Here is a 10961-nt window from a genome sequence, read left to right on the forward strand (position 1 = left end):
AGTGTGTTGGTGTTCCCCAGGAAAGCTACATGTTTGGGGAAATGCCTTTGGAGGAAAGGGGCTTGTTTCTCAAGGGAAGGTTTGCTTCCCAGGGAGGCAGGTGCAAGTGTCCCCCTTTGTCTCTCTGTGGTCCTTTCAGTCTTTGAGGCTCGTTGCACTTGGCAGAGGGGCAGGGCAAGGGAGAAGGCTGTGAAGAGCAGGTTTGGCATCTGCCTGGACCTATGGAGACCAACCCAAGCACCTGCAGCAGGGTGTGTTCCCCCCTTTGGACACAGATGTGAGCAGGAGCATCTCTGTCCAGCCACGAGCCCCAAAGCTCTCTTTGAGAGCTGTGAATTAAAAGGCCTTTATGCACACACTTTTCACATCTTCCCTTGTAGAGAGCTTGGCAGAAGAATGGTTAAACAGCAAGGGACATGAAACTGTAAAATTGGTGGACCTATGGAGACCAACCCAAGCACCTGCAGCAGGGTGTGTTCCCCCCTTTGGACACAGATGTGAGCAGGAGCATCTCTGTCCAGCCACGAGCCCCAAAGCTCTCTTTGAGAGCTGTGAATTAAAAGGCCTTTATGCACACACTTTTCACATCTTCCCTTGTAGAGAGCTTGGCAGAAGAATGGTTAAACAGCAAGGGACATGAAACTGTAAAATTGGTCAAAGTATGAGGGGCTACGTGACTGCTGCAACGGTCAGCATGACCTTGGGTGTAGAAATCAGGATATGTAGAAATCAGAGTCTGCAAGAATCAGGATGCTGAAACTGCTTGGTATGTAGAAATAGAGAAGAACCAAAAAGTATCAACCACAAGAACAGCAAGAGCAACCGAACAAGACAGTTGCACAAATCACGCAGCAACCAATCATGAGCTTGGCTTTTGCAATATGCATGAGCTAATTAACGAGTATATATAAACTTTGTAATTTGTTGCAATAAACTGAGACTTGATGATCATGATATCATGAGTCTTGTCTCCCGCGGCACTTCACCGACATTCCCTGTCTGCTGGGTTTCAACTCTTGGCAATATGCATTTGCCTCTTGCTTGGTGGAAGCTGCTGTGGCCCAGGGCCAGCACAGAGCTGGGCTGTGTGGACCACACAGCGTGGAGAGTCTTGTTTGATCTTGGTGTGTCCCTGGCCTCAGAAAAGGCAGGGAAGGTTTGCCTCCCAAGGCATCCTGCTCATTGGTTCTCCCTGTGCATCTTGGAGAGAGCAAGGTAGGCATTTCTGGCAGCTGGGCATCAGCAGGCCTTAAAATGGGGCTGTGTTGTGGAGCCAGCCCAGCTGAGATACCCTGAGAGGAGCCCAGTGCTCCTTGCTCCCCTGTGCTGACACGTGAGCGTTTCTCTGGTTTCGGGATGACCCTGGCTGTGTCAGGGGGTGCTACGTGGACACGAGACAGCCGGTCCCGTCCCGCTGGGTCCCAGCAGTGCCTCACAGCAGTCTTGCATCCACGTCAGGATGCTGGCCAAGAGAGGTCCTGCAAGCTGAGGCAGCTGATTTTAAGCTGGTGCAGGTGCCTACAGGTCAAGGCCAACGGTGTTCCCTCAGGATACAGCAGTCCTGAGGGGTCTCCCTTACTCAAAGAAATCGGCAGACAAATGCACTGTCTGCCAAAAGCCCTTTTACTGACCTGGCAGGAGGGCAGGGGTCTGCACCCACCGCAATGTTTCTCCACCACCTATAAATTTCAGGGGGTTGATGTAGGAGTTGTATCAAACATACCATCCATCTTTACACTGCTGAGGTGATTCGATAGGCAGGGGGTCAAAAATACATTGTGTCAGATTGCTGTACTTGAAGCTGATGTCCAGGCCCTGGCCAGGAGCCGTCTCCATACCCCAAAGCAGCACAAAGTCTTCCTCATGGCTTCCCTGCACAGGGCTGACTCCACACTTGCCCTTAGTTCTTCTGCTAGACTATGGCTAAAGCTTTTTGTCAAGTCACTCTCAGGTCAAGTTAGGCCTGCCAGGTTTTTCTTATGCTAACTGCTGCTAAGTACTTCGGTATGTCTGTGCTCATAACTTGTTTACTCCTGTGAATTGCTTGTGCTTCCTTCTGTCAAACAAAGGCCTTGTTTCCTTGCCAAAGGTGCCTGAGGCCACCCGCTCCTTGTGGCAGCAGTTGCTTTCCTGTGGAATGTTCTACCTCCCCGAGAGTAAAGAGGGAGCTGGAGAAAGAGCTTGCCAGGCTGCTCTCCATCCTTCCCCAGCACTCGTGGGTCAGTGGAGAAGTCCGAGCTGAGCACAAAGGTGCAAATGGAACAGCCGTGCACAGGAAGGCTCGGTGGGAAGGATGATCCAGGAACCATAGGCCTGGCAGCCTGAGCTTGCTCCAGGGGAAGGCCTTGGAGCAGATCCTCCTGAGTGCCATCCCACGGCACCTGCAGGGAACCAGGGCGTCTGCTGGAGGCTGGGAAAGCTCTGTGGAGGGACGGGGACAGCTGGGGCTCCTGGCAGGGTGTTGAGGGCTTCTGTGCGGGAGTTTGGGGGGGTTGGTGCTGGTGGGGTGTTGGAGAAGGAGTTGTGTGGAAGGGGAGAGGTCTAGGCTGGAATTGGAGTCACTTTGAAGGCAGCATCTGTGCTTTGGCACAGCTTTGGTTAGGGAGAGCAGAAAGAATATCTGTGACTTTTCCTCTTCATGCTCCTGATTCTGCTGCAGGGAACAAGAGGGGAGAGCTGCACTTTACTGGCCACTTAGATATCTGTACCAAGGGGAGGATTCGCCCTTTTGCCATCTACTCATTTATCTGGGCTACTTTTGTACCACTGAGTGGACTTTGATTTCTTGAGAGCTTTTATTCCTTAAGAGAATTAGGATATTATCATCCCTTCATAGAAAACCAAAGAATGGCCCTTGGTTTTGCCCTTATTTTGTGTAGTGATAGGTTCTGTGAAGTGACCCTCAGTGGATGAGGTTAAGGCAAATGAGTTGCTGCTTTGAGATGGGAAGCAAAATTCCAAATCTTCACCTCCTCAGGCCATCCCAATTAATTTGGGAAGCTTGCAAATTTTTGGAACTACTTGAGTTGAACAATAGGAAGGAAAGCTTTCCTGAACTGAGGATTCTTACTTGCCAGATTCTTCCGTGCCTTGGCCACTAAGGTGTTTTTGTGCAGAAGGCAAGAACTTCAATGAGAAAATAATTTCAGCATGGAGTAAGAGCTTCTGACACAGACCAAGTGTTGCCAGCAGTTGCTCCAGGTGCTCCTGCCAAGAGCCCCTGCAGGCAGGAGCGCAGCCCCCAATGCACGTGGGCTTTGGCTCCCTCTGGCACAGAAGCCCCCCACGGGCACAGGTCTCTGGAGCAGGAGAAGGGCACCAGAGCTGCCAGGGCCCGGGGGGTGGCAGGTCTGCTTGGGCAGGGACTCTGCCACACCTGCTGATGTCAGCGCTCCCCGGGCCCCAGGGGTCAGAGCAGCATTGGTGCCCTGGCCCACACGTTCCTTGTCTGTGTCACACCCGCGGGTTTAGGATGGCCACCAGCCGGGACGTGTCCCAAGGAGGCCGTGCCAGCTTCTGTGGAAGGCCCCGTGGCCTTCCCAGCACAGCTGCGTCGGCAGCCCTGGGGGCTCCTTCTGCTGCCCTGAGCCCGCAGAGCAGGGCAGCGCTTGCTGATGGTTTCAGCCATTCCTAAAGACCCTGTTGGGCTGTCTTAGACACTTGGGGTGAGGAATTCCTTCCAACCTGGGCCACTTTGGGTGGGTCGGGGGCGGCCCCAGGGCAGGGGGCAGTGTGTGCAGGGGCCCTTTGTGACATGGTGCTGCGTGGTCACCGTGTCATGGAACGGGACAGCATGTCCAAGGGCCCTTTGTGACACAGGGTGACATAGGAGCTGGCGGTGACAAGACCACGCCAGAGTGCTTGGAGCACGCGACGGGACAGGACGGGACAGAGCGGTGCCGTGAGGAGCCCCCGCACAGCGCACTCGTTCGTGTCTTACCCGGAGCTTTTCCCAGGCGTTATTCCTGCAGCTGACCTCGAGGCCAGACCACAGGACTTGGTGACCTGTGGCCTTTCTGAGGCTTCTTTTCTGCAGGTGCCCTTGAGGGCAGACTGTGGGACTTGGTGCCCCGGAGGCATCTCCCATCCCTGCCACCGGTGCCCTCGAGGCCTGACCACAATCCTTGACAGGAGTCTCCTGTCCTTGTGGCAGGAGCCCTCGAGACCAGAGTGCAGGACTTGCTGTCCTGTAGCCTTCCTGAGGCTTCTCTCCTGAAGGTGCCTTCCAGGCACGACTGCAGGACTTGCTGACTCGGAGCTTTTCCGAGGCATCTCTCCTGCAACTCGCCACAAATCCAGTCACTGCCATGGAGCAGAGATCCCTGAGAGGGCCCAAGCTGGCCTGGGTGCAGGAGGAGGAAGAAGGCCCTGGAGCTGCCCCAATAGTGGAGATCAAAGAGGTGGTGCGGTTCAAGACTCTACAGGAGGGTGAGTGGCAGAGCTGGGCTTAGGGTTGGTGCCTGCAGCCAGCTTGGCACCATGGCATCCCATCCCACTGCATCCCATCCCATGGCATCCCATCCCATGGCATCCCATCCCATGGCATCCCATGGCATCCCATCCCATGGCATCCCATGGCATCCCATCCCATGGCATCCCATCCCATGGCATCCCATGGCATCCCATCCCATCCCATCCCATCCCATCCCATCCCATCCCATCCCATCCCATCCCATCCCATCCCATCCCATCCCATCCCCTGGGGACATGCCCATGGACAGGACAGAAGAGGGGCCGGGCAGACACCCCGCAGCGGCCGTGCTCCATCCCCTGGGGCATCCCGGGGCTGTCCCTGCCTGGGGAGCTCAGGGCTGGGCTGTGTTCTCCGGCCTCTCCCGCAGCCCCTCAGCTCTGGCTGCGCTCGCTCTTTGCCAGATGCAGCCATGGACCGCACACAAGAGCAGGACCCCGCCTGTGGCCTCTTCCGCAGAACAGTGGAGGTACCTGCAGCCATCCCCACCTGGGCTGGGCCTGCTGTCACCGCTCAGCCAAGCACTGTGCTTGGAGCATTCCGTGGAACACCCCTGGCTTCCTGCCCTTCTCCTACACCTGGTTTGCAAATTCATCAAGAGGATTCAGGAGGAAGAGACCAGCACCATGGGCAAAGGGCTCAGAGCATATTCACACACCTTCAAAACCAAGACCTGTGCTGCCCTGCTGGATATGCTCATAGAGGGCGGGTTTTGCAATCCAAAGCAAATAAGCAGCCTATGGTTTGAGGGTTTGATCCTCCCAGGAATTGCTTGGCCTCCCAAGCCACACCTGCGGGTCACTGGAAGCCTTTGAGGCCATGGCAGTGTGGTGGGAAGGGAAGCACTTCTCTGGGGAAGCTGGGGACATTCCTCCCTCTGGCAGCTTTCCAAGTCTCCCCGTGCCTTCTCCAGGTGCCTGCCATGGTGAGGTACATCCACCAGTGGCTCATGGACAATCAGTTTGCTGAGCAGAGACTGAACAGGGCCCTCCTGGATCTCACTGAAGAACAGCCTGCCAATGTAGTAATGACACTCCTGTGTGTGGCCCCATCCTGTGACAGGTATGGGGCCACCTGCCCAGAGGGCTCAGGGCTCCCCAGCCCATCAGCCTGTACAGCCTGTGCCAGGTGTCTGACCAACAGAGAGTCCCCAGGGCCCTCTGGCTGCTCCCTTTGCCAGCCCTGGCACCTCAGCCCCCGAGCCTGCTGCCATGCTCCCTCGCTGCCCCTCAGGGGCCTGTCCCCACAGGCCTGGGCTGCCTGGGTGCTGCTGGCGAGGGGCAGTGGGCAGAGGCAGAGCCGGCAGCCAGCTCAGGTCCCCGCTGCTGCCCAGGCCACGCTGCTGTGTCCCAGACCCCCCTGAGACAGAGCTCTAACCCCGCAGAGCTGCTTTCACCATGTGGAAGAGCATCATGTGCTCGCCCAGGACTGCCGAGCCAGTGCAGCTGATGCTCCTCGATGTGCTGGGGAGTTGGCCACAGCACAGCACGTTCACCTGTGATGGGGACAAAACGGGTGTCTTTGTCCTGGCTGTGAGTTTCTGCAACTGGCCTTTGCTGGTCCCAAGGCCACCTGCCCAGCAGCTCTCCATCCTCCTTGCCCCACTGCATCTCCCTGCCTCAGGCGCTGGGCTGAAACCTGGCCTCGGGGCAGCTTCAGGGGCACCAGGCCCGCTGCTCCCCCTGCGTCTCTCTGGGCCTCTCCCTCCCGTGCTCGGGCCCTGCCACACGGACACCTCGGCACTGAGCGCTGTCTCGGGGGGCTTTGTCCTTTGCAGGCAACTGTGGTGATGTGGAAGATCCTCCAGGTGCCCTGTGTCCCACAGATGGTGACGGTGTATTTCCCCCACCTACTTGTGCATCTGCTCTTCCAAGTGTTCTTCAGCACTCTGGATATGCCAGAGGAGGTCGATACCTTCTGGAAGGGATGCCAGCAGCAATACGGCCTTGCCACCAGCCCCAACAGGTACTCCATCCCACTCCTCTGTCCCTGCCACATCCCTGGGCAGGAGCCAGTGCTCCCAGTGTTACCTGGGCTTTGCTCTGCACGCAGGTTTGCAGTGCGGACCCTGAAGTCCCTGCTCTGCCAAATGGAGCACGAGGATGTGGTGCTGGCAATGGAACGCAAGCGTGGCTGGGACACGCTGCTGTGTGCTGACACCCACCACTATGCCGTGGGTCTGCTGGCCAGGTGAGACCCCCTTCTCCCCGCTGCCTCTGACATTTGTGCTCTGTGCCCAGGGTGCCCCACACAGTCCCAGTGGTCGTGGGCCAGAGGGCCTTGTCACCGAGGCACAGCCAAGCAGACTGGAAAAGGCTGGCAGAGGAGGGTACCCACAAGGAGCTGCCTCCCAAATAGCCCAGGGCCCCTTGCAGGATGCTGGGGAAAGACCAGACCTCTGTCAGTCTGTCCTGGGAGAGGTTTGTCCCCCGGCCCAAAGTCTTGGTTACTTTTTCTCCTGCCAGGGAGATATCCCGTGTCTCCATCCCCTTGTGCTCCCGGATCGCTCGCTACCTGCTCCAGCTGCTCAGCACACTGGAGCCATGCTGGGAGCTGCCCGCCCTGGCCTTCCTCGTGGAGGTGAGCCTGATGGCCAGCGCTGCCTCGCTCAGCTGCCTCCCAGCTCTCTGCCCTCTCGTAGCCACAGCTGCCTGGGACGGGTGCCCGCGCCCTGTGCTGCTGCCTGGGCCCAGCCCTGGGCGGTTCCGGGCTCCTGCCGGCCGGGTCCCCTGTCACTGCCCTGTGCCTTTCAGGTCCTCGAGTGCCTGAACTTGAGTGGAGGCAGTGCTAACAGAGTCCTGCAAATCTTGTCAAGGCACCTGCACAGCAAGTGCAGGGACAGGCGTCGCCTGGCGCTCAGGGCCTTTCTCAAGCTCATTGACAATCCCTCAATGGTGAGAAGGGGGCAGCGGCTGAGGCTGCACTCGGGAATGCAGTCGCTTGGGCTTTGCTGGGCTTTAGGCACTGGGGCAGCTGCTCCCAGCTCTCCTGCCTCCTGCTTCAGCTGCCCAAGTGCCCCGGAACAGCCCTTTGGCCTCTAGGCCCTGCGGCAGCAGGATGGCGTTTCACAAACTTGTGTTCCGCACAGAGTGAAAAAATGTGGAGCCTGACTGAAAGTCTTGTGGAGCTCCTGTGCGACGCAGATGGAGAGATAGTTAGCATGGCTGTCATGCTCCTCAGCTTTATCTCCCGGGACAAGGACATGCTGATAGCCAGCTCCATTGCACTGCGGCTGGTTGAGGCGCTCCTGCCACTCTTTGACCACGTAAGGCTCGCTGCCTCCAGCCACAGCCACTGGCTGCTGCCCGGACACTTTGTGGCCTGTGGATTTCCAGGCCTGAGACAAGCTGAGCCCCGTGCAGCCGATGCTCAGGTCTATTTTTCTTTCTTTCATACAGGACAATAGCCAGGTGCAGCTGCTCTCCATCCTGCTCTTCCAAAGATTGGTGTCTCTTCCACTGGAAAAGAACAAAAAGGCCCTGAAGACACACGCGCGCCAGAGTCTGCTGCCACTCTTCTTCCACTGCCATGACGAGGATGGGCGTGTGGCACAGGTGAGGACTCGTGGGCTGCTGCTGTCCCCCTGGGAGACGGCTCAGCTGCCTCCTGCCCTGGCGCCTGCTGGGCTGCAGCCTCCTCCAGGCCTTGGCACAGGGACACAGGTCCTGCGCCCTGGGCTGTGGGGCCATCTCCGCGTCTCTGCTGCTCTCCAGGCTTCTCAGGAAACGCTGCTTTGTGTGGCCCACTTCCTCAAGAGGAGGGATCTGGAAAAAGTGGTGAATAACAAGAAGCTGTGGAAGTTCACCGAGTGCCTGGTAAGGATGGTCTGGAAGTGCCAGCCTCAGGCTGGAGAATCCCCCTGAGCGCGGTGCTCAGTGTGCGGGGCTGGCAGCTGTGCCCCTGCCCGCTGCTGCAGCCAGAGGCGGCGCGGGCTCTTCTCCAGGCTCCTGTGGGCCCGAGCTCACGGCGGTGCGGGCAGGGGAGGCCGGGGCTGGGCGCAGGGAGTGCCCGGTCCAGGGGCTGAGCCCGCGCCAACCCTTCCCTCCTGCCGCTCTCTCCAGCTGGCAGACGACAGCAGCAGAGCGGCTGAGCACCTGCGCCAGGCCATGCCCTACCTGGAGAGCCCAGAGGAGCCCCTGCGAGAGGCGGCCATCAGGTTCCTGGGTGAGCCGCGAGCCCGGGCTCCCTCCCCGCCCCGCCGCAGCTCGGCCCCAGCCCCGCCTGCTGCTCCGGCAGCGCCATCCGGGCCCGGTGGGGTGGAGCCCCGGCTGGCCTGGGCGCTGCTGCCGCCCTCTCGCAGCCGTGCCCTTGGGCGGCAGCGTGCGGCAAGGGCCCGGCTGAGCCCTGCCGGGCCAGGAGGCCGTGTGGCCACAGGGCTGGCAGCGCCGCTGGCAGGGAGCTGTGCCGCTGGGCCGTGACACGCTCTGTGTTGGCAGGGATGGCCGGGCGGCAGCTGAGGGGGAAGAAGGAAGAGCTCCAGCTCATCTGTGAGGGTGAGTGAGGGCAGCGGGCTGTCAGCGGGGGCTGGCGGGGGAGCTGCAAGCCGTGCCCCGGCTGCGCAGGGCTCTGCTCCCTGTGCGGACGAGGGGCGGCGTGGGCAGAGCACACGGAGATTTCAGGGCCACCTGGGGGATTCGTGGCCAGCAGCTTCGGGCTGATCCCGTTGGTCCCTGCTCCCTGCTGGCCATGGCCGGAACCGGCTGGGATGGCCCTGGCAGGGAGGTCTCCTCGGGTCCCCTCAGATCCGGGATCTGACCATGGCTCTGTTGCTCTCTTTCAGCCCTTGAAGGCACGGCAAATGACATCAGCGTCGCCGTTGGAAGCCTGGCAATTCAAACGTTGTACATCCTCCAGGCAGTAGAGAGAGCTGGATATTCCCTCTTGGACAGCCTGCATGATCAGCTCCGCAGGGCATGGAGGACACGGCCTCGTCTGTTGGGGCTCGGCTGGCTGCGCTGCCGGAGCTGTGCAGAGTGCTGATCCCAGAGGCTCTGTCTGCTGGGGCCACCTGAGCCAGCCGGAATGTTTAATTTCTTCAAGATTGTTCTTTCGTTCTTTTTGCTATTCTGTAGGATATAAATATAGGATGTGTTCTAATAGACAGACTCCCAGGATCTTTCTTTTGCTGCCCAGGCTCTGCAGGGCATAGGGGAAGAGGGAGCAAAGGGTGCCTGGGCTCAGCAAGCTGCCCAGGCACGTGCAGGCTTGCAGGGAAAATGGCCAGAAGCCCCTTGGCCTTTGGTGGTTCTGCTGAAGCCTTTGTGCTGCCAACAGAGCTGGTGGGCAGGGGCCGGAGTTCCAGGGATCCCTGTGTGACCGGTGCCTGGAGATGGCCACAAGCCCTGTCCCAGGCAGGAACCGCCATCTGTGTCCTCCTGCCCGTGTGTTGCTGGCTGCATTGCTGAGGGCTCCGAGGTGCCTCTGGATGGGGCTCCTCGGGAGCTCCTGTGGGGCTGCGGCGCTGCTGCCGGGCAGGTTGGCCGGGCTGAGGGAGACCCTGAGGGGATGGGGCCACCAAGGGATGAGGGGCTGCGAAAGCCCTGACAGGACAAGGCAGTGGGAAGGCACGGGGGGGTGTGGGAGGCAGTGGGTAACGTTGGCTCGAGAAGGAAAGTGGGTTGGAGCCAAAGAGACCACTCAGCCCGATGTTCATGGGGCAAACAGCGAGCGTTTGTGCTCAAGCCCTTCCTTCTAAGGGGCCTTTGAAAAAGCCAGTCTGGATAATTTCACTGCGCCCCTTCAGATTCTGGCCTGTGAAATGCCTGCAGCCTTGGGAGAGATGTGATGGGCGAGGCCCCTGTCAGTCAAAGCAGGGGCTGGTCCATTCAGCCAGTACAAGGCAGCCTGCACTGTGACACACGGCAACAGAGTGCCAGGCACAGCTGCGGGTGCTCCCCATGAACCTCAGCTCTGGGACCACTGTCTGCCCCAAGCTTCAGGGCTGCAGTGGGAGCTGGGCTCTGCCCTGGGGCCATCCTGCAGGGACAGCTGCAAACAGGGAGCATTCCCTTGCCACCAAGAGCCAAGCCAGGGCTGCAGGGCAGCTGCTCCAGCCCGGACGGCACTGTTGGGTGCTGCGCTCTGGGGCTGGGGCTCCCCGCACAGGGGACTGGACTGGTGTGCCAGAGGAGACAGAGAAGCTGCAGCTTCAGCCTAACTGAGGTGGGTGCATGGGCTGGGAAGAGTGGGGAGGCCCAAGGGGATTCACAGAGCTCACGCTGCTGAAAGGACAAGGAAAAGGGAGTGGGAGCTCAGCAGTGAGGAGAGCGGAGGGCTGGAGAGCAGCTCTGAATGCCACTAAAATCCAACCAGACCTCTGAGACATTGCTGCTCCTCAGCCAGTGTCAGGATGAGTCCCTAAGCTGGGGGCTCAGCCTTCCTCGTGGTGAGGCACATCAAGGAAGGCAACAGTGTGATGGAGACTGCCACGGGCTGGGAACTCACTGGGGGAAAAGAGGGAGCAGTTGGGAAGTAAAATGCAGGTGGGGGA

The 10961-nt window shown here is 59.3% G+C and overlaps 1 protein-coding gene across 1 annotated transcript; it reads left to right on the forward strand.

Moving 5' to 3' along the window:
• The first annotated feature begins 3801 nt into the window (after window positions 1–3801).
• Window positions 3802–9570, forward strand: LOC128783275 (maestro heat-like repeat-containing protein family member 6). The gene is made up of 14 exons (XM_053933929.1): window positions 3802–4428; window positions 4876–4940; window positions 5385–5533; window positions 5856–6003; window positions 6249–6436; window positions 6524–6661; window positions 6937–7051; window positions 7225–7365; window positions 7560–7736; window positions 7870–8025; window positions 8185–8286; window positions 8533–8635; window positions 8908–8964; window positions 9252–9570. Exons 1-14 carry the CDS (start codon window positions 4308–4310, stop codon window positions 9449–9451), a joined length of 1860 nt encoding a protein of 619 aa, XP_053789904.1. The 5' UTR covers window positions 3802–4307; the 3' UTR covers window positions 9452–9570.
• Window positions 9571–10961: the final 1391 nt, after the last annotated feature.

This window comes from Vidua chalybeata, unplaced genomic scaffold, assembly GCF_026979565.1.
Source record: "Vidua chalybeata isolate OUT-0048 unplaced genomic scaffold, bVidCha1 merged haplotype W_reject_6, whole genome shotgun sequence".
In the NCBI taxonomy this organism is placed as follows: Eukaryota; Metazoa; Chordata; class Aves; order Passeriformes; family Viduidae; genus Vidua; species Vidua chalybeata.